This window comes from Accipiter gentilis, chromosome 19 (assembly GCF_929443795.1).
Source record: "Accipiter gentilis chromosome 19, bAccGen1.1, whole genome shotgun sequence".
Taxonomy (NCBI): Eukaryota; Metazoa; Chordata; class Aves; order Accipitriformes; family Accipitridae; genus Astur; species Astur gentilis.
Window position 1 is genome coordinate 12,484,156 of NC_064898.1, and position 24,397 is coordinate 12,508,552.

At 41.1% G+C, this 24,397-nt stretch overlaps 1 protein-coding gene across 2 annotated transcripts in view; it reads left to right on the forward strand.

Annotated features, from left to right (window-relative positions):
- PDGFD (platelet derived growth factor D) overlaps positions 1–24,397 on the forward strand; it is a 148,080-nt gene that overhangs the window by 118,525 nt on the left and 5,158 nt on the right. For both annotated transcript variants that reach the window (XM_049823393.1, XM_049823394.1), the window contains exon 6: positions 12,020–12,234. In XM_049823393.1, the coding sequence (XP_049679350.1) occupies positions 12,020–12,234 (215 nt within the window). The remainder of the gene's footprint in view (positions 1–12,019; positions 12,235–24,397) is intronic.

Here is a 24,397-nt window from a genome sequence, read left to right on the forward strand (position 1 = left end):
GGTGGGGAACATTATTATGGTTTAACATCGTTGTCTGTAATTGAGCAAAGCACATATTTCTGGGTTATGTTTCTTGTTTCCTTCTGTTAGTTCAAATCATCCACCAAATGGTAAAGCAAAGGGATGTTAAGTTAGCAGTACAAACCCATAATGATAAAGAAACACTATTTAAAAGAGACAGTCATGCTCTGGGGTAACCACGCACTGAAGGGCCTGATAAAATTGCCCTTTGTGTGCAAGTACAGATCTAGGAGGTGTGTTGGGGTCCTCCAGGATGACAATTGCTGTAGTTTTCACAGAAGATCTGAAGTGAAATATTTTATTTGAGTTGTCTTGCTAATATTGTCTTCTATTTCCAACTTATGTATTCATGTGCATTCTTCTTTATAACTTTAAAATCGTAATGCCCAAATCATAGTTCTGATTCTGTGCAACCCACCATTTATTTGCATCTTAAATCCCATCCCCCCTATGTTAAGCATGGGAGAGAGGATTTTAATTCTGTGTTTGTAACTTACTTGCTATCAAATGATGAGGCTTTGATCTTAAAAAGGATATATAGGCTGCATCTGTATGAGGGCAAATAGTGTCAAGGAGTGTTCCCAGGCTCTGAAATCCGATCACCGTATTGCTAAATTGTCAGCCTGGTCTCTGCTTAGTTTTGGCCTAAGCCAAGTGTCATTCTCCCAGGTCATTGCTGGGCATGAACCAGGAGTTGGCAGAGGCCAGCTGCCATTCCTGGTGGGTAGTTTACATGTGGCCACCTTGTCTTGCAGAGTGAGAGATAAATGGTAGGGATGTGGGCTGTCCCATGGCTGTTGACCTTTGTGCAGGAGAATAACCTCAGGCACATACAATGTATTAGTAAATGCGCAGCCAACTTGGCATACAGTTTCCAAGACGTGTTAGCCGTCTCTGATTTTGGGCTCAGCACTTCAAAGGAATCTGCACCCACCCAGTGAAAACTGAACCCCTTTTCTTTGTTCCCTTTTGGCACATCAGAAATTTCAGGCAACCACAACAGCCCGTGTTTTTTGAAAAACATCGCCTAACTGCCACTGCGTCACTGCTGAGATCAGTTTGATCTGGGGTCATATCACAGGGGTCTATGAAATGTGACCTGTGTGCCCCTTATTCCCAGGCTGGATTGGGCACCAATAGACATGTATACAAAAGAAATAAAGGGTCTGTTTTGATTTTAATAGAAGCTGATTAGAAACCTGGATCCTGTACTGGTTCTGCTTTCCAGTTTTGATTTGATTCTCAGATCATATTTGGCCTAGTACCCCATATATTTAAATGACCACATATGTATAAAATAGCATTTGCTTCTTTATTCATGCTGATCATGTAGTCTAGAGGTATCAATCTGATCTGGTAGTGCTCAGAAAATTCAGATGCATAAAGGTTTCTCCATTTCGTGTAAATGTAATTCAGCTTCTTGTGTAACAAAACACTATAAAAAAACATAAAGAGTTTTCCCATTATCATTTTAACACTTGTTTCATTTTAATAGGATTTTTTTGTTGTTCTGGTTACAGGAATAAGAAAAAAAGTTTTATAACAGTTTTTCTTTTGTCTTCAAACTAAAGGCCAAATTCCCTGTCTGTTAGCAGCCCTCGGGACAAAAGTACCTCACCACAATCAAATCCTTAAAAAAAATCAGTTAAGAATTTTTATTTAGTCCTATCCTAAACTTCTGAGATTAAAGGCTTGTTCTTGGATGATGTCAGGAGTAGGGAATAACTTTAACAAGTACTTAAATTAGAAATGCTTGGTGGTTTTTAAACACAGACTCTGTGGATCTCTGAAGAATGTTTAGAGGCACTGGGATGACCTTGTAGCAAAGAGAGCAATAGATTATATCATCATTTATTTCAGATATATATCTGTTTCTGCTTCCAGCTTGGGTTTTTTTTTTTATCCTTAGTTAGAACAGCCCTGAGGCGGATTAGAACAATTTGATGTAATCTCTGCCTATCTTTCACAGCATTTTCAGAACATGTCATATAAATGGTATAAATGAATCACTAATGATTTTGCTCCTATCCAACTCTCTGCCCATACCAAATTGTGCCACAAAATTGAGCTTAAGAGGCAGTGTTGCTGAATACCAATTGTGATAACAGGGATATGTAATAAATTATATTTAAATGGTATGTTTTCTTAATTTGACAATCAATAATCTACAAAGATACGGATCAGGGTCAAGGAAATAAGAAGTACAGTATTATAGCATAGCTGAAACTCACAGAATCACAGAATAGATGAAGTGGGAAGGCTTCTCAGGAGTTTGTCTAGTCCAAGCCCCCTGCTCAAGGCAGGATCACAATCAGCAGGTTGCTTGGGACCATGTCCAGTCAGGTTTTGAATATCTCCAAGGATGGAGACTGCACAATCTCTCTGGACAACCTGTGTTTGACCACCTCCTAGACAAACAAAAAAAAAGTTGTTGGTTTTTTTTAATGTTGAAGTAGGTTTTCCTATGTTACAATTTGAGTCCAGTACCTCTTGTCCTTTCAACGAAGACTCTGGCTCCACCTTCTTTACTCCCTCCCATCATGTATTTATACACATCAATATACAGTTATACAGATCAATCCCTCCCTGGATACCTCCTGCAAGAACCTTAAAGATGAAGAGTGTGTTCATTAAATCTATATGTATGATAGCTCCATGCCATCTACAAAATCTGATCTCACACCTCAACAACACTGATGCAACTCATTGAGTTAAATGCATTTCTATTTACACTATTGAAGTGAGATACTGATATGAAGTGTGTCTCGCTAATAACCACATGAAGTTTGAAATTTAATTCTACATAGGTTTAGTGAGGTTTGCTGTTAACCACTCCAGTAAAAGTTAACTATAGAATTGCAGTGAAACCCAGACTGGCAGAAAAGGGCAGAAAAGAAGGGGGAAGACACTCATTCACATTTTCAAAATCCTTTAATGAGTGGCCTTCTATAAGGTATAAACTGCAGTATACACCTCCTACGTGGAAATATGACAAGTAGATGTTTCAAATAACCTTTGCAGCAGTTGTAAATATACTCAAAAAAGTTTGCTAGCCATTGCTGCATTTTAGAAACTCTGAAAGTACGAATATTCAGCCTTAAGCTTATCCTAGACTCTTAGGAAAAAAGCAGGTCATACCAAATAAAGTATATCCTTTAAAATAATACCTTTTGCATTGCTGTAATATGTTGTAGTGTCATAATAATTTGGCTATTACAAATATAAAACATCTCTAAAAGGATATCACTGGTTATTGGGTTATTTAATACTGTTCTTAGCAAGAACACAGGTAGATATAAAAAAGAAAACAGCCATACTCTACAATTATGTTGAACTTCTACACAAATAAGTTTCTCTCTAAAAGAATAATAAGGAGCTTTCAGATGTGTTTGAAGGACACCTCTTCATCCTACAGTTTAAATTTTTGAAAGCATCAATGTATCTGCTTGATAATATTAGAAGAGCTCCTCAGAGATACTGTTGTAAACAGTTCCAGCCATCAGTTAAACATTAACTTTTCCCACATGCTTGTTTGCATTTACCTTTTGTTGTTCACTCTAAAGTTTTACACCCTATTGAAAAAGGCTTTATAATTTTAAAAAGACCTCTGCCTGTGAATTGGCTTGTGTACAAATGAAGAAAGAAAGGAGGAAGAAAAAGTTCACTGTTTCTCATCATAGAAGCAGATCCAAATGTCTAGGAGATGGTACCTACAGAAAGGGGTCATCTTTGAAACAGAATGGGTTTGGGGTTTGGGGTTTTTTTTGTACACATGTAGATGGATACATTCTGGTAATTAACAAGACTACACATGCCTCTGAGCTAATTTTCTTTTTTGGAAATGGTATGCAAGAAGCCTTTGGCTATCAGAAGAAATTAATCAGGTGGGTCATTCTTGCAATAACATCTGTCTGCAATGACAGCTTTACAAGTTAAATAAATAAACACTTGCTGGCATAGCCACACTGCTCTCTAGGAGAGTAGCGAGATGAGACCACAAGTCTTCATGGAATGTTTCTGCTATTGCCAAACAGGTTTCCAAGATCAGGCAAGTTTTGCCATGTCCTTAACAATAGTTCTTAATTGTCACTACTTACAATGGTCTAGCAAGAAGTTACAATTTTAACTCAGGAATATAATTTCTCAGGGGTTTGCAAACAGTGGCAAATACATTACTGCAAATGTCCATGTACTCTTCCTTGAAAGGTCCTGGGATGGCTGCCAGCAAGTTTCAGTACACCAGACAGGGAGGGAGTGCAGGCATCACAAATGCTGAATGCCTGTTCATTCACGGCAAATGTGAATATTCCAACTATATGGAATACCTTCTCAAATAGCTGCTAATTTAAAGTATTCCCTGTGCATAAAAACCATGGTATTTCTTCCACCCTTCTTCTGTTCGGAACCAAGTTGTCTGTTGCATGCAAACAACACACATTCATTCATTTCACAGTCTAATTCAGATCTATATCTGTACTCTTTCCCCTCTGTGACAAATGAGATTTTCCCTCATGCTTTACGTGACGTTATTATCGGTCACTGCAGTGAAAGCTTTTCTCATTAAACCCTTCTTTAAAATGCTAGTGAAACTTGCAGCATATTATTTATCACTGGAATAAGCTGTTCAATTCCACTGATTTCAATGAAGCTATGTCCGTTTATGACACTGATAGTTCGGCCTGCTTTTGCTACTTGACCCATACCACAGCTGATAATTGGTTTGCCAGTCTATAATAACCCTATATATTGTGAACCTTGTTTCATGCGGACAGTTATAATCCCACTGAAATTCTGATCTCTCATTCCTCTAAAATAATAGTTCCTGTATTGAGGAGGTTTGTCTTGGCATTGTGATTCTGTAGTAAATCCAAGTTGCAGCATCTTCTCCGCAGCTCCCATGAGAAAGACTTGGACAGCTCCCAAAGCTTTCAGGTGTATTTAACAAAGTGCTTATTGTGGTATCAGTAAGCATGTGCAGTGGAACAGTGAAAACCATCAACCGTGTGTGTTGAAGTCTAAAAGCCACAGGGTTTGGTTAACATTTGGTATGGAGAAGAATAACTTCATCAGTGTCAGTGCATTTAGGTGATTTAACCAGTGGGAGATGTGACTTTGTCATATGTATGGGACTGCATTTTCCAACTCAAGTTCAACCACACCATAGCTTCAGTCAGCTACAGCACTGCTCTGAATCTTTGACTGCTTGTACAGTACCTCTACTCTACCTGACACAGCCCTGGCACACACCTTTCTGCTAGTGGGGCATGTATCCTGGGGAGATAGGGTTCAATACATTCATAAGTCTCTGAGAAATTCCATGCTCTATACGAGGAATTTTTTTAAAGCCAAGAGTCAAAATTAAAACAGCAGCACAACATCTTTGTTAAAAACTGTAAGCCACACATGAAAGGGATAAGAGTCAAACTAGAACTGAGCTCTGGATCCCCACTTGCCACTCAATACTCCAACCACACTGCAGTTCCATTCCTTGCTGATGCACAAAATATGAACAGGGGCAAACAGACAACTCCAGGCCCCTTTCATGAATACATCTCTTTAGCTGCCAAAAAGAGCACAAGAGTTAGAAATTTTAGCAGAATTGGCACCAGTTTGCATGCCTTTGGCAGGAGGCTCAAGGAGATGCAGATTTGTGCTTGACATCCAGGGGAAGATGGTCAGTGGCTGGGAAGTCTCTGCACACATTCCCTGCATAATGTGGGCAAGTCCCTTCAGTGAGAGAGGTATGTTAACATCTCTGAGGATCTAAGCTTTATAGTTTGTCTACATACAGACGATTCTTAATGTGGCCTGCCATCAGCATAGTCTGGTGCTGAGTGTCTTGCTGAAATCTGGTTCCACACATCCACATTGACTTCATAACAGACAAAAATCAAACTTTTAAACCTTATCTGTCCATATGGATAGCGATGTCAATACCCTTTTAGGAAGGACAGCAGACATATAAGCATTGTGGCAGCTTAGTATCAATCATAGATTAACAGAATAATTTTGGTTACAAGGCCACTCTGTGGATCATCTCATCCAAAACTCTGCTCAGTGCAGGACTGACCTCGAAGTTAATTCAGGTTACTTAGGGCCTTCTCTAGTTAAGTTTTGAATATTTCCAACTGGAGCAATTCCACAAGCTTTTGGATAGCTTGTCCCAGTGTTTGACCACCCTCATCGTGATTATTTTTTCTTTAGAGCTTACTGAAATGTCCCTTGCTGCAACTTGTGGTTTTTGCCCCTTGTATTTTTGCTGTGCACATCCAAGAAGAGACTGGCTCCATCCTCCCTGTAGCCCCTTTTAGATAGCTGCAGATGATTATTAGAACCCCTCTTAGTCTTCTTTCCAGACTAAACAAATCTGGTTCCCTTAGCCTCACTGTGGCTGTTTTGGACCAGCACCTTAACCATCATGGTCACCCTTCACTGAACTCCTAGTTTGTTCATCATTCTCTTCTGCTGGAGGGGGCTCAAAACTGGACACAGTACTCCAGATGCAGGTTCACAGGAGCTGAAAGAAGGGCAGTATTCATCTCCCTCAACCTGCTGCCACATTCTTCCTAATGCAGCTCAGTGTGCAGCCTCTGTCACTGCAAGGCAAGCAGCTGACTCATATTTAACCTGCTGTCTACTAGGATGCCAAGGCTTTTTCTGCAAAGCTTCTGCTTTATCCAGTGTGTGCCCAGTCTGGACTGATGCATGGGGTTATTCCATGTCAGGTGCAGGAATTTCCATTTGTCATCACTGAACCTCATGACATACTTGGCAGCACATTTCTCCAGCCTGCTAAGGTCCTTCTAAAAGGCAGCCCTGCAGTATGTGGACACATTTCCCTAATGTAATGTCCCTGACAACCTTGCTGAGGGTTCACAACATTCCATTGTTCAGATCATTAGTGAAGATCTTTAGCAGTATTGGCCCCAGAGATACCCCCTGGGGAACACTGCTAGTAACCAGCCACCAGCTGTACTTGGAATTGCTGACCATTTTGCTCAAGCCTCTTGGACCTTCCAGCTATCTACCAAATTTGTAGTCCACCTATCCCATTATATCTCAGCAGTATGGTTGCAAGGATGCTATGGATCCCTGTCAAAATCACCAGATGCCTCTCCTGTTTTCACCTCATCCAGCAAGACAGTTGTCTCATCATAGCAGACTCTCAGCTTGGTCCATCACGATTTGCCCTTGGTAAATCTATTCCTAGTCACCCTCTTGTCTTTCACGTGCTTGGACATTGCGTCCAGGAGGATTTACCCCTTAATTTTACCATGGGCTGAGGTTAGGCTGACTGTTCAGCACCTGCCTGAATCCTTCTTGCCTTACTTATAGATGGCCTTGACACGTGGTATAGGAATACCATGGCAAGGTGGCTACCATCTCTTATGCCTCAGCTCTGGTCTGTGGCTGATACATGAAAAAAAGTGTAAACTGTTCAGATATGACAATGTTAGGACCATGTATAAATTTGGAACAGATAAAGTGTTAAAAGCAATCCTAACACACTGCCTGTCTTTTTAAAAATAGTCAGTGACCAGCAGCACAGGTTTTCTCTCCAATCTTTAAGGCTGTCCCTTCTGAATAAGACATGGTATTAGCTGCAGTGCCTAATTTCAGTCCTTACCTCTGATTAAGATCAATGTGTCAAGGTAAGCACATGCCATAGCACTATGTGAAATGAGGATGGATTTAAGCATAGGATTTAAGGGGGAGGAGGGGGCAAACACTGTACCCCAAGTATCCAGCTTACTGCTCCAGTGCATCCTTTATGTCTGCCTTGCCTTCAAATTGAATCTCTGATGCAGACATTCTGTAGTAATACTTTGAAGTTATTTGCATCCAGTCTACAGAACGTTTTAGTTCTAGTTTTAAATTAAGGACTCCAGTGGTTTCAGTCCTTGATAAGTAAAGCAGCAGGATTTCACACCACTCACACCAAGGCTCGGTTACATTTTAGTCACAGCAGTGAAGTGATGCATGAAACTGACTGTACTGTAAAATCTCATTGTTATACGGATGAGGAAATGGACTGGCTCCAGACACTAAAACAATCCCAAGACAGGGAAAATGCATGTCAAAGCTTTCAGCAGAGAGAGTTGTTCAGAGCAAAATGTGTTCTTTTGTTAGGGGGCTGCAAACCATGGTCTAAAGCTAATTAGGCAATGGGAACTGTTCTTGGGTGTCAGTGTGATGCTACCAAAGTACAGTATACAGTGTTCACAGACAACATTGTGCATTCACCCTATCCCACCATGCACTGGATTTCTGTAGAGGAGAGTCAAAAAGAGCATAGGTGTTTACCTCCAGATGAATTTTTATGGAGGATAACTTGTATATCTCTTAAACCCTTTATTTAGTCTCTCCTACTCTGCTTGAAGTTATTTGTTTTCATTATTTCAGCATCACTAAAATAAGACCTTTCTGCTATTGTATTTGTCCATTTCAACCTGGACTCTGATACCTGTGATACGGCAAAGTGCAGAGAATTCACATCTTAATTGATAACTCTGGGATCTGGGGTCTTGAAAGCTGCTAATAAGTCAGCATCAGAATGCCTTGAGTATGATACCAAGGAGAATTAATGCAATTTTCTATTTGAAAATTTCCTATAGGTTTTTCAAATGTAGTTCATCATAGAAAAATACACTAAATAAATGTATTTTGCTACTGGTTGATTTCAGAATTCCTGAAGAATGCATCTGGAGAAAGTTCTGACCTCTCTTTGAAAACAGCTGAGTCCCTCATACTGCATAGAGAAAAAAATTATCCTAATTATCTGGTTATTCCCTCCTATGCTTCGAGCAAGTCAACAGCTCTCTGTACTGATTCAGCTACAGCCTAAAAAACCCTGCAAAGACTTCTGAAAGTCATCAAAACTAGGCTTTTGAAGGCTAGTAAGCAAAGCCTTCCCTCCAGTGAAAGCCCTTTGCCAGGTCACCCCTTGCCATTTAAATTGAGCAGCTTAAGTACTGAAGCTAATATGTGTAACACTGTGATGGATATAATATGCTCTCTGCAGGAAAGCCCCCCCACCCCGGTCCTTTAAATGCTGGTGCTTTCCCTCTCTGCCAGTCTCATTACAAAGACTCATTTCTGCATTGATAACTCAGCAGTGATAATAGGTATCATCTCAATGCAGGAAGAAGGACTGTTGAGCCTCAGGGGAAATTTCATCTGGGATAGAGCAAATTTTGTTCAGTCTCCTGGACATCTCCTGGACACAGGTGTCAGTTCATGTGACCTGGGTCTGGGCCCTCTTTAATGACCAGTTTGCTACTGGAAGCCTTGTTTCCTATGTTACCTCAGCTGAATTAAGGCTGAATTAAGCCTTTGAGCATTTTGTTCTAATCCTATCTAGAGATGCACCTTCAGCAAATGCCATTCTAGTCCACAGCCAGCCTGTCCTAGTAGGAGCCTTCTCACATCAGTAGCTATTCCCCTGGACTGCTGCAGTGCCAGAGCGTGGAAGATTCAAGCTTTCCCCTCAAGAAATCTCATTAATCATGAAGGCAGAATATTTTCTGCCCTCTTCTTCCTTTGGTTAATTATTACTTCACATGAATTGTCTGAAATGAATAGTAGCCACATACCTCTTTGCTTTATTAGTAAGCAAAGCTGGTGGCAAAGGTCCTGATGAGAACATTTAGAGGAGTGGGAAACACTTACTTCCCTGCAAGAAGAATTACCCTGGGAGCCTGCAATGAGAAGGGGTGGCTTTGGAGAATGACAGCAGAGAAGAAAATATCATCTGTTAAAACAAAGAAATCAATATTCTCTGGACTTCTAAGTCCTGGCTGTGGACATCGGGAGTGTATTTTTCTCCCAGTGCATGAGTATACCAGCAGCCCCATTGATTTTGTGCTTATACCAGGAGGATGATCTATATCTCTTTTGGAGAGATGCTAGCTCTCTGGAGAGAACCACTGAGATTTCATGGTGAAATGTATCACAATTACTATAAAATCGCAATTTATCTGCTAAATTCTCATTGACTGAGATAACACCTTGCCAGAAAAGTGAAGCTGCCATGATTTTCTATAATAGCACTTGTGACATTTACGTACCCTTGCCTCTTGCATATCTGCCTTGCAAATATCTCCAGGCCAGAATGTAAAGGTGCATGATTTTTACAAATCACAGCTTTTTCCACAATTTACATTGTGATGTTGACAAGGACTGAGCCACAGAGGGTATGAAGTGTCTTTGTTATGGGTTTTCTCATGTTTATAGTAAAGCATAAGTATAGGTGCACTCAGGACCAGAGATGGTGTTGAGCTATTAAACATGCCCATGAAAATCTGATATGTTCACAAACAGTACACTGTTATCTCAGTTCTCCTTTGAGCCATTCCTATTTTCCTGTTGATGTTTCTATTAGCAAATACTGTTTCAGGTGGGAACTCAACACAAGTTCACATGTCCTTCTGTCCTGAATGAATTACTGAGCTTTTGAAACTTAGTTGGACAGAATCCTAAGGAAAAGAAGAAAGCAGAAAAAGAAATTAGAAAACTTCTATAGAAATAAAACTCATTGTATTTGTTACTTTTATCTGTGTTACAGTTGTGGAAAATGTATTTATGGCAGGGTATTTTTGTTTTGTTTTAGTTTTACAAACTAAAGCTAGAAACAGCACTTAAACTCACAGTTAATAGTCTATAAGTTATTTTTATGGTTGGCTTTACTACTTGTTTACATGACACATCTCACAGAGATACCAGGCATTTAAACATCAACCAACCACTGGCATTCAATGAAGCTCATTAGTTTTAATTGTATTTATTTGTATGCCTATTATAGTAGCATTTACCAGCTGAAATTAATATTGCTTAGATTGATTTCTCCATCTAAAAGAGAGTTATCGAGACCCTAACCATAAACAATACAGATAGACAACTTGAGAAAGCAAATCATGCCACCTGTCCTAAATGCCCTTGTGAGGAAGGGATGAATCACTCTCCAGAGATGTTTCTCTACTGACCACAGGAAGAGCCTTGTTTGAATTGTTCACCTTTTGTATGCCTGCAGCTAGGCAAAAGGAGTTACGCGCATGTCGTGGTTTAACCCCAGCCAGCAACTAAGCACCACACAGCCGCTCACTCACTCCCCCCCCATCCAGTGGGATGGGGGAGAAAATCGGGAAAAGAAGCAAAACTCGTGGGTTGAGATAAGAACAGTTTAATAGAACAGAAAAGAAGAAACTAATAATGATAATGATAACACTAATAAAATGACAACAGCAATAATAAAAGGATTGGAATGTACAAATGATGCGCAGTGCAATTGCTCACCACCCGCCGATCGACACCCAGCTAGTCCCTGAGCAGCCATCCCCCGCCCCCACTCTCCCCAGTTTATACGCTAGATGTGACGTCATATGGTATGGAATACTCTGTTGGCCACTTTGGGTCAGCTGCCCTGGCTCCATCCTGTGCCAACTTCTTGTGTCCCTCCAGCTTTCTCGCTGGCTGGGCATGAGAAGCTGAAAAATCCTTGACTTTAGTCTAAACACTACTGAGCAACAACTGAAAACATCAGTGTGTTATCAACATTCTTCGCATACTGAACTCAAAACGTAGCACCGTACCAGCTACTAGGAAGACAGTTAACTCTATCCCAGCTGAAACCAGGACAGCCCATAATAACAAAAAAGAGGTCATCATCTAAGTAAGCCAGGTATAAGCAGAGGAGGGAAGAGAGTAGCAGAGGTGGAATCTCTTACCCAAGGATCCAACAGATAGTGACAAAGCAAATAACTAGTCTTCAACTTTCGGGCCACCTTTATAGTCAGTGGGAGCAGGATGAGAGCCTGGATGGCCACCTGTAATGATGTAAAATTGGTAGGTTTCTATTTATCTGTTCGGAAATCACTGCTATACTTCACATACTTTCCAACCACTGTCACATCACTTTGTGTTATTGGCTGCCTGGGGAGCAGTATAAACCAGAGGAATGTCCCACTCAAACCTTACTAATGAAACTTCTTTTGCATTGCAGTTGACCTGGACAGGTTGAATGATGATGTGAAACGTTACAGCTGCACTCCGAGAAACTACTCTGTCAATTTAAGGGAGGAATTGAAGCTGACAAACGTAGTTTTCTTCCCCCGCTGCCTCCTTGTCCAGCGCTGTGGAGGAAACTGTGGCTGCGGGACTTCGAACTGGAAGTCCTGCACTTGCATGTCAGGGAAAACAGTGAAAAAATATCATGAGGTATTTTCACTCTTTTTCTTTTCTTTGGTAGTTCTTTTGGGTATTTATTGCATACATGGATTCTGAAGGCTTTTCTCAGAGCCATGCGTGCTGCTTATATTGATTATCATGTTATATTGATCATGTTTTATTATGTTATATTATCAGAAGGCTATATCACGTTATATTATCATTATCATGTTACATTATCATGCTTGTTTTGATTATCATGTTGGATCTGCAGTGCAAAAATCAATGGGCAAAAATCACTGACCACAGTGAAGTGTCATAAGCAAAGATGCTACCATTTGAGAGAGACCAGAGTGTTTAAGTGAATGCCCCCTGTGGTCACCACTCTTCCTGAGGTGAACGATCTGCTTAGGCTTCCAGACAGGTTTAGGTAGCCTTAGAGTGGAGCCTCGACTTAGATAATGGCATTGTTTTTGCTGTCCATGCTAGATACCAGCTTGGTACCTCGTGGAGTAGCATTCATACCTTCGACTACAGTAAGCCATAGAGAGATGCACACTCACACAGTCAACCTGAAGGAAGGCCTGAATTTAAATAAGTGTAATATTACTGTCTTTAATGCCACAGCATTGCCCAACCATTTACGTTTGGAAGTGGTGAATGAGCAGAGTGGAAGGAGGTTATATATGTGTTAGAAAGGGGTGTTAACAGGTATTTATGGGTAAGTTAATTTAGAAGAAGTTGGAGAGAAAATTTGCCACCTCTCTGTGTGGATGCTACCGCAGCATTCTAGTGAACTTTATTGCAAGAATGAAGCTTACGTTGGACTGATTTTTCCTAGCAAAGGACTGATACAACATAAATGTATATACCACTGGAAATGTTCTTTCTAGTGACACAGAGACATGTGTTCCTTGAGACATTTGACTGCACTTTCTCTTGTGTTGTGCTATATCTTTTAAACTTATGACCATGCTTGGAAATGACAATTAAGTCACTTGTAAACTCTTCCCTTCCTGATTTATTACCTGTAGGAAGCAGTTCAGTCTTTCAGCCTTAGCTTTTTTCCCATTCAGCAATTTTTTAGGAAGGCAAAATTTCTGCATAAGAACAAAGTCCATTATATTTATTTTTAATCCATTCAGAACACATTTAAAAAGGAAAAAAAACAAGGAAGGAGCATTTTATATTCTTGCTTCTAAATCAGTATTTTCATAATCAGACATGAACAAAGTTCACTAAAGTGAACATATCTAGGAAGGTTACTTGGTATTATCCTTTCAATTGCCTGAAAGTAGGTAGCTGCATGCCATGCTGACTTAATTTCTGTGTAAGAGCCTGATTTACTGCTTAGCTGAAATCTCAAGTGAAAATGAACTTTATGGACTTTAAATCTGGATGTGATGTGGGCTCATACCATAAAGGCATTAACTTTGGAGACCCTAGGGCTGCAATAGCAGAAGGCCATTGAAGGTCAGACCTTTGCCTTGCTGTGAGCAGAGTGGTTACTCTTTCCCAAGGTAAGAGATTTTTTCTCACAATTGACTGCAGAATACAGCATACTCCACATTGGCTGGGACTAGAGAATAGTTAATATTTTATCTAATTTTGAACAAGATGCAGGGGATGACTCTGGTAATTACAGAGTGGAAAGCCTTATCTCAGTGGTAGAAAAGTTAATTGGAAAAAAAATTAATAGGTATAAAACACCTAGATGAATATGAGCTGATAAAATGAACTCGGAATGCCTTATGTATGAATAAATATTTATATAGCACCACAACATTGTACAAGAATGCTAAAAGACCTGGCACCTCCTTCAGAGAGTGAACAGTCAAGCAGACAAGATCAGACATGGAGTAGAAGCTGGTTAAGAGATAAAGTCAAAGAGGTGGAAGAGATGAGCAATTTTCTACATAGGAACTGGCTATCTGTAGGTGCCCCCAGCACGTGGATTAAGTGTTATTTCATGTATGATCAGTCTGGAGGGAGGTGAACAGAGAGGTGGCAAAAAAGACAGCTAGCACAGGAGATGAGATAACATACTTTAACAGCAGAGAAGGCTGAGAGGGATTTCAGAAGGCCTATGTAACTAATAAATGCAGTTTAGAAAAGCAGTGAGCATTAGGACGAGTAGTCTCAACTATTTATGCAGCTGTCACCGGGTATCTGAGGAGAGGAAGGAGAAACAAGGGGTAGAAGTTGGACTAAAGGTTGGGTAGTGAATAACTGTGAAGAACTTCAGGAAAACAGTTTTTTAGTGCAGTGGTGATAGGAAAAAAACAAGTTACAGTCGTCTGCAGGAATAGAGGTGAACAGGTAATAACACAGCAAATACTATGGCCTGGATAAACTGGTGGGGTACTTTTATACTGAGTTTTGACCATTAAAAGGATACAGGCAGCGGTAGAAAAGCAGAAAACATACATCAAGAGAGATACAGGAGAAGATACACATCAAAAACATTTTTAAGGAAAGTAGCTAAAAAGTTTTGGATAATTTCATTTAGAAAAAACTGGGAATAAGAGACAACACAGTGAAAGAAAGAAAATAGTGAAGAGTACCTAAAGGAAAATTAGGTCTTCCTAAATAAACTTTTCCTTAAGAAAAGAACAAGAGAGAGATTGAAAGGGAACTAATTTAAAATGATAAAAAAGGATTTGATTTTTTTTTTACACAGTAAATCTATATGGAATTTCAACCCTTAAATACAAGTAGTGCATAATTCAGAAGGATTCTGAGAGAACTAGCAGTAAAATATAAACTAAAATACCCTGGGTCACATCTGCATCAGAATTTAAGCCAACTATTGACAGTAGCTAGAAAAAAAATGTTGATTATAAACATGTTATCAAGCACTTATTTTTTATCAAGTGTTTGAGAGCATCTGGTGCTGGGACAGCAAAATGTCACACTAACCAAGTATTGGTCAGAACCAGGATGTCACGACTTATGACCACCCCAAATTAATCACTAAAATCAGGAAATTCAATATTCATACTAATACATCACTACTGATTTATTTCACTACTCCTTTGTTCTCTGAAAACCGTACGAATTTAAGTCAGTGTTTCAGCTTTAACATTAAATGACTTTTGTAAATTTAAATTTAAACTTAATCCCTTAGGGATGAATTAAAAGCTCACTGAGAAGAAATTTAGCCAAGTAGCTCCCATTAATAGGAGTGGCAGTCATGCAGATAAATTCACGTATGACATACTAAAGATGTGTCCATTACTTTTAGTCCAAAATATTTTCCACTTTATTATTATTATTAGCCATGCATAGCTAATCAGTTTTATTCTTTATTCTCCTTCGACACTTAACTCTAATTTTATTTAAATGCCTGTCAGTAAAGGCACTGAGGAGGGGCCTCTCAACAGGCCATGGAGCTGGTGTACTCTTTTCAAAGCCAATTTGAAACCCACTAACCTTAACTAAAAAGCCTTTAGTTGCATAACAAAGGACAGAGCTTCACATTTTATGAAATCCTCAGTGCTGTTAATTTGGTTAAAAATTTCTACCTCTGCTGCAGGAGAACATAGGCCAGATTCAAACACAAGTCTCAATTACTTTGATTTACTTGCAGAAGACACCAGAAGGAAGTATAAGGTAGTAGAGCAAAGAAGGTGCTTGTAGCAGCTGAAACTGAATCCTGCCGGCCCCAGACCGCTTCTCTTACCAGGCTGACTTTGCCTAACAGATATCCTGGAGCTTCTTCTGCTGAGCCCCTCGGACCCACCAGAGCTATTTGTCCTGCATATGGATGTGCTTGTCCTCAACAGTAAAAATGCAACTGGAAATCACTTAAAAGTTGTTTGGCATTTCTGAGCGACCCAGTATTTCTGGGTGAGAAAGACAGGCAGGCAAGTTTCCCAGAAGCGATAGGCTTCTGGTTGGCTTTGTGGCCAGTGCCTTGCCGGAGCAGCTGCATGCTGGCAGCTGCAGGGACACTAAAGCCCAGAGTGTTTGTTGAGAGAGAGGCTTCTAGTCCAGAGAGATTTCAAGGTTATTTTCTCCTTATGCTCTTAATGTTTTTCAGTTCCCCCTCAGTTCCTATTTAAAGCCTCACACTGTACTCATCACCGAGTGCTCCTTCCTAGTATCGCAGGACTAATAGCTATCACGTGTAGCCTTTAATTTCCCCGAGCTGTGAGTGCTGCTCCAGTTCCCTGAACAGGCTGTACAGTGCTTTCCTATCACATCCACTTGTAAGAAGTAATGCAACAGCAGGGAAAATAAGAAAATGAGAATGCCACGGTAAGGGATATCTTTTTCTTTATTGCCCTAGGAAATGCTAATAATGAGATCTCGGGTCTTTTTTATAACCTGGAAGTTCGCCATAACTTTACCAAAATACTCAGCAGTTTCCAGAAGTAAATAGATTCGTAATTTGAGCAAACAGATAGTTTTATGGGTGGGGATTTTTTGCAGGAGTCTTGTGATGCTCTGTGGTTTTCCATGGCTTCTGGGTTTGCTTAAGACCAGAGCTCATAGACAAATACTCATGACTTACCACAGTGTCATGAACCCTGCAAACCAAACAGGCCAAGTGCTGGCAGTGTCTCAAATCATCTCTCAGGCACAGTCTACTATAACTGATCCTGAGTTATGTCGCAGGGCTCCGTGCAAGGGAAAGACAAAGCAATACATGGAAACGGATGCAGCACGCCTTAATCAAACACTCACATCTACTGCTGTCTAACCTGCGAAAGAGGAGCTGAAATGAAAGTGTGTTTGCCACTGCAGTGCATTTCTTTGGAAATGCCTGGAGCTGCTCTTTAAAGAGAGCACTAATCCTGGAGATCACCCAGCCCAGAGGAGGTGTGGGGGAACTCAGGCCAGGACTCATTTTAGCTTGGGCTGTGGCTGTGCCATCCGCCCAGCATGCACATACCTCAGAGAAACAAGAAATCAGTTTCCCCATCTCATTGCTGTAACTGATGAGATGTGAAATGAGTTTCCGTGAGGAGTAAATGCTCTTAAGGTAGCAACCAGAATTTGTCAGAGTATATAAACCTCCACGAACACAGTGCTGAGCAACACAGATAAAAGGCATGTCAGGAAAAAAGCGAAGTGGTGAGAGCTGATTGCATCTTTTACCTACATGTCTCTTCTGTAAAGACTGATGCATTTTTCATTGTCTATATGGTGCTTCCCTCCCTGCCCCCCTGCCCACCCCCATCTCCCCCTTTGTGAAGTGTTATACCTCCATTCAAGTTTCATATTGACTGGAGCTTGTCTGGTGCCTTCACAGGACATATATGCAGTTAGTTCTCAATGGCAGGGTTTAGATCAGTGTTAGGATGGCTACTTCATAGCCTCTTGCTGCCCTGAGAGAGGTAGCAGGCACCTCAAAGTACCTACACAATACTAAGTCTTTGCACTGGTATTATGGGGGCTTTTTTTCTCTTTCTGTTTTTCAGAGAAATGAGAAACAAACCTTAAGGAGGCACTTGAGAGAGCAGATAATAACTCTTACCCTGTCTTTACACAGAGAAACATAAAATAACCGGACAAAAGTTATACAAATGCTGCTGATACAACAAAAGAAATTTGCTAAGGGATTAAAAAGAGCTAGTGTCATCAAACCAGTATGCAAGGAATCTGGTCTGATTGTTGTATGTCCTGGACTTGATAGTACATGTATAAAGGAGATAAAAGGTTGTTATGGTAATAAAGGCACAGAATTAACCTGACAAAAGAGTTAATGCATAGAAATATTATACAAGAAGCAGCAATGGGATTTGTTTGGAATGCAAATACAAGGAAACAGAGTGAGTCAGATATGACTGCTAGGTCACAGGATGAGCAGAGAGAGCATGGAGGTGCAGTGAGAGAAAAAAGGTTCATTTTTTACTAGGTGAAAATGAAAGTTCTTGGGATGACATCTGGAAGTTAAGCAAGTGAGGCATCCTGGGAGATGTCTGGGCAGAGAGGGAGTTTGGGAAGGGGCAATACCTGTATTTGGTCAGTGAAAAGGCAATAACTGGAGCCATAATGCATGACAAGATCACCCAAAGTGAGGGTCTTGTTAATGTCACCTATGTCAAAAACACCATAGCTTTAGTGACTGTTTCAGATGCCTGAGTTTTAAGCCAATTAAAATTTTTTCCCATGTTTGCTGTGTTAAACCCAGGTGTTTCTTATTCATACAAATAGAAAAATAGAATCAATAATCCCATCTACATTAAATACCTCTAGTTTGAATGCTATCACTGATCAGCAAACAAACTCTTTTTTCTGGTTCCTGATAACCCATAATTACCACTAGTAAGAAAGAATGTAGCTTTGGGTCTGTGTCATTACTTTAGGCTATTTTCCTACTAGAATAAGGGTCCTTATGCAAAATTATGAACCACGTTCCCATAGTGCTTGGTTTCTTATGCTCAGAGCACAGCTAAACTGTGCATGACCTTTGGATTAGATAACTTCCAAAAATTGCAGAGTAAGATTTTTCATCTGTATCAGAACTTGGATCTGTGTTGAATGTTTTGCACTTACGATGCTTCCTCTTTCATGAATCTCAGACAAATATAATTTGGTTTGCATGCTAGAATGATGGTATTTTTAGATGAGCAGAAGGAGATTAGATAATGCTGCATAGCAGGATTTTAAAATAAGTTCTGCAAAGTGCAAATTTCACTATCTAAAATAGCATCTAGAGTTGCTCTCCATCCTCTGTCACTGGAATATGAAGCTAACCAGATGTTTGGTAAGCCATAGTCATATTATTGATTACCTGTGGACTTAAGCTAATCAGGAAAAAAAAAAAAAAAAAAGAGATTATTTTGGAGTGAAGCTTCAGATTTCTATTGGTGTTCAAACTACCGCTCAAGAATTTAACAAAGAATGTTTATAGAATCATAGACTGTTTGTGCTGGAAGGGACCTTAAAGACTATCCAGTTCCAACCCCCCTGCCATGGGCAGGGACAACTTCCACTAGACCAGGTTGCTCGAAGCCCCATCCAACCTGGCCATGAAGACTGCCAGGGAGGGCGCATTCACAACTTCTCTGGGCAACCTGTGCCAGTGCCTCACCACCCTCACAGTGAAGAACTTCTTCCTTACGTCTCATCTAAATCTACCCTCTTTCAGTTTCAAGCCATTACCCCTTGCCCTGTTACTACATGCCCTTTTAAAAAGTCCTTCCCCATCTTTCTTGTAGGCCCCCTTTAGGTACTGGAAGGCTGCTATAAGGTCCCTGCGGAGCCTTCTCTTCTCCAGGCTAAACACCCCCAACTGTCTCAGCCTGTCTTCACAGGAGAGCTGCTCCAGCCCTCTGATCATCTTCGTGGCCCTCCTCTGGACTCACTCGAGCAGGTCCATGTCCTTCTTGTGTTGGGGGCCCCAGAGCTGAACGCAGTACTCCAGGTGGGGTCTCATGAGAGTGGTGGAGGGGCAGAATCATCTCCCTCGACCTGCTGGTCATGCTTCTTTTGATGCAGCCCAGAATGCGATTGGCTTTCTGGGCTGCAAGCACACATTGCTTGCTCATACTGAGTTTTTCATCCACTAATACCCCCAAGTCCTTCTCCTCAGTGCTGCTCTCAGTCCACTCATCGCCCAGCCTGTATTTGTGCTTGGGATTGCCCCGACCCATGTGCAGGACTTTGCACTTGGTCTTGTTGAACTTCATGAGGTTCGCACGGGCGTACCCCTCAAGCCTGTCAAGGTCCCTCTGGATGGCATCCCTTCCCTCCAGCATGTCGACCACACCACACAGCTTGGTGTCCTCAACAAACTTGCTGAGGGTGCACTCAATCCCTTTGTCGCCAACAAAGATGTTGAACAGTGCTGGTCCCAATATCAACCCCTGAGGAATGCCACTCGTCACTGGACTCCACTTGGCCATCGAGCCATTGACTGCAACTCTTTGAGCGCGACCAATTCCTTATCCACTGAGTGGTCCATCCATGAAATCCATGTCTCTCCAGTTTAGAGACAAGGATGTTGTGCAGGACAGTGTCAAAAGCTTTGCACAAGTCCAGGTAGATGATGCCTGTTGCTTTTTCCTTATCCACCAACACTGTAACCCTGTCGTAAAAGACCACCAAATTTGTCAGGCACAGTTTGCCCTTAGTGAAGTCACATTGGCTGTCACCAATCACCTCCTTATTTTCCATGTGCCTTAGTATAGTTTCCAGGAGGATCTGCTCCATGATCTTGCTGGGCACAGAGGTGAGACTGTCTGGCCCGTAGTTCCCCAGGTCTTCCTTTTTTCACTTTTTAAAAACAGAGGTTATGTTTCCCCTTTTCTAGTCAGTGGGAACTTCCTGGACTGCCACGACTTTTCAGATGTGATGGATAGTGGCTTCATCCATCAGTTCCTTTGAGACTCATGGATACATCTCATCAGGTCCCATGGACTTGCGCACCTTCAGTTTTCTTAGATGGTCTTAAACCTGGTCTTTTCCTACAGGTTATTGTTTCTTCTAATAAATAAAGTAAATGATAATAGCTAAAAAATGGCTATAAGCAACTGGATATGCCTTTTTTTAATTATTTTTCAGAAGTGTTGACTAGGTTTCCTATTACTCTTTGCTTTTTATTAAAACAGAAATCAGCCATTATGGACTGTGATGGCTAAATGTTGCCTGACTTCAAAGGTAAATGATACATGGCTAGGACCATCAGCGAATGCTGGAGGGAGTGATTCACCTCATCTGGCTCTACCCATCTAAAGCTGCAAGTCCAGCCTTTGGGCTCCTTTTCTTAGTTATCAGAGCTAGCCCCACCAGAGGTGGGTGTTTCAGGTGAATCGTTCTCTGGAGTCACATCTTTGTTGCTGCTTCTACTGGAGGAATGCTGGGTATGGCTGAGGGGGAACAGGTTATCTCCAACTGGGTCTTTTCCCTAGAAGTCAACACTGCTTTTCTCTCCTCAGCCTCTGATCACGAAGTTTTCTTACAGATCTGCTGAAATTAGAGGGGCTGCCGGGCCATCAGCCCTGACTTCCTGTCCTTCACAGGCCATTGGAGAGCACCCTGTTCCTCCCAAAGCAAGACCCAGACTTGTACTGTATACCTTCTGGAAAGGCAGCCATTTTCTGATGTCTTCGAACAGGCTGGAAACCCCACAGTTCCTTGTAGGACTGTCCAGGTGATGAGTTGGCCTGACTTAAACAAGTGTGCCCTAATTCCGGTTTGAGTTTTTCTGGCTTCAGCTTCTAGATACTGTTTTTTTGTGATAGCTTTGCTCTCTCATTTAAAGAGTCCTTCAAAAGCTGACATATAAATTCAATGCATGATCAATAAGCAAGACTCCTGGCAGGGAAACACATGTAATAATTTTCTTTAGACTTCCTTCACCACCGCCCCCAAAGGAAAGCTATGCAGTGACCACAGTCACCTCACCTTGAAACCTCTCAGATGCTCAGACATTATCTACAAAGTAAAATGCCATCCAGCATATTGGTGTGCTCCTATGGAGCTATCTGCACAAGAAATGCTACAAGGCCCTGATACCCTTTTTTGTATTACCTAGAAACACCAAATCCAGCTCAGAAGCTATGTCATCTGTCTTGATTTTTTTGTTGTTGTTGCTTTAATAGGTTTATGACCATAGTTAACTCAGTGTTTGATGAAGGTGATATGGCTGTAGCTATATGCTCTTTGTGAGGCGATGATCTGAACTGATGAGGCACCACATTTTGGTTAGTAGTGACAGATGTTGCTCCTTTAATTTGAAAACTGCAAAGTTATTCTTTTTTGCCCCCACAAAACAAACCTTCTGAGCATTCCAGACCTTCCTCACATCCGTATTTTCTTACAGCTATTGATCCCATCAAAAAAAGAGCAATAAAGTGTCCTGAACAAAATTTCTTTGAACTGTTTTCATTAATTCAGTGGTTCCTCATCTTTAAGGACCTGACCATGTAATGAATAAACAGGAGCTTTTTCAGAATAAAGGGTTTTCTTTCAACTACTGTGGTCACTAGAAATGGCCTTACTTCCTGATTCTTTTCAGTTCCCTTGTATTTAGCTGGAACTAAAACTATTAGATGAAGCTAGACGGAGAGCTTTGAACATCAGTTCCGAGATCCGCTGTTAAAGCAGTCCTACGGAGGGATCTGGACAGGCTGGATCAATGGGCTAAGACCAACTGTATGAGGTTCAACAAGGCTGAGTGCTGGGTCCTGCGCTTGGGTCACAACAACCCCATGCAATGCTACAGGCTTGGGGAAGAGTGGCTGGAAAGCTGCCTGGAAGAAAAAGACCTGGGGGTGCTGGTCGACAGCCGGCTGAATATATGAGCCGACAGTGTTGCCAGTTGGCCAAGAAGGCCAATAGTATCCTGGCTTGTAATAGTGTGGCCAGCAGGTGCAGAGCAGTGATCATCCCCCTGTGCTCAGCACTGGTGAGGCCACACCTCGAATGCTGTGTTCAGTTTTGGGTCCCTCAGTACGAGAAAGAAATTGAGGTGCTGGAGCGTGTCCAAAGAAGGGCAATGAATCTGGTGAAGGGTCTAGAGCACAAGTCTTATGAGGAGCGGCTGAGGGAACTGGGGTTGTTTAGTCTGGAGAAGAGGAGGCTGAGGGGAGACCTTATCGCTCTGTACAACTACCTGAAAGGAGGTTGTAGCGAGGTGGGGGTCGGTCTCTTCTCCCAAGTAACAAGTGATAGGACAAGAGAAGATGGCCTCAAGTTGCACCAGCGGAGGTTTAGCTTGGATGTTAAGAAAAAATTTCTTCACTGAAGGGGTTGTGAAGCATTGGAATAGGCTGCCAGGGGAAGTGGTTGAGTCACCATCCCTGGAGGGATTTAAAAGACGTGTAGGTGTGGCTCTTATGGACATGGTTTGGCGGTAGACTTGGCAGTGTTAGGTTTATGGTTGGACTAGATGATCTTAAAGGTCTTTTCCAACCTAAAAGTTTCTATGACTCTCTGATTCTATAATTCCAGCTGTGTTCAAACACTGCTTTCCTGTCTCGTCTGGGGAAGTGCCTGCCAATTCATTTTTCTACTCTTATCAGCAAAGCCCTTATACTGTGCTCATGTTTCTTAATATAAAACACAGGGAAAAACCCCAAGCTGTCAGGAGGTCTGTTAGCTTAAATACAGCCCACATCTTTGCTCTCATCCTGTTGCATACTTTCATTTGCTCTCAATTGAAAAAAGCACAGATCTACCTACCCATGATCTTGCAAAGTGCCAATCATCTGAATTTGTCAGATTTTGATGAAAGACTTCTTTAAATAAAAAACTTTATCATAGGTTCGGCATCAGCAGCTGTACTTGATTTTAAAAATATGTTTTCTTAAAGAAAGCATCTTTGAAGATGCGGTCTATTTTCGGCTCTGTAATAATCGCAGCAATCTGATTGGGTTCAGTTCCCCTGTGTTTTGGATGAGTGTGGTACAGTAAATTGTCCTGGTGTCCATCAGGATTTATTGCATATATTGAAGCAGTCCACTTTTGAAATAAATTCAAATCCATTATAATTTTTTTGCTTAAAAAAATAAATAAATAAAATGACATCTCTGCATTTCTAAGAGGGAAAAGTAATTATATATTTCCAACATATTAAAGCAGCATGTCTGCACCTTGCTTAGGCACAGTCTTTCCTCTCAGTATTACTTAGGTTAAACATAAATTTTATCACAAAATATAGATTGTGTTCCGTGCTTATCACTTTTGTTACATCCCATGGCCTTCCTGCCCTCCAGGCATTAATGGTACAGAACAAATGAAGGCTGTTCACCTGCCTGCCCTTCCCCACCTGCTCTGCACAGCATCTGTGGTTAACCTTTGGCAAGTCATTCACACTTACTTTTTGGGACTTTGTAATTCTGTTGAAATTGCTAGCACTTTTTTGATCTGGTATGTAGCTGCTTATTCCCTCTTCTTCCCAAGACCATCTCAATTCTTGTATGGCGTTGTGATGTCAAAGTACAGAAAGTACTTTGTAAAAAAAAGAGGTTTATTAATGGAGTAACAGTATGATCTGTTAGTTAGGAGACCTGTTATTCAGGGCAGAAGTGTGGGTATTTCTGTGGCTTTGACACTAAAGATGTTTAGAACCCACTTCCCACTTGACCAATGGCTTTAGCAGGTTATAGACAAGACAGACTTCTCTCTATTTTTTGAACAAGGAAGACAAATATAGCTGAACTAGCAGTCATTTCGCCAAGCTAGCATGAGTCACAATAGTCTGCCAAGACATAAGATGTGTTAGTTTTAGTACCGTACTGGTGCATGGTTTCTGGACTCA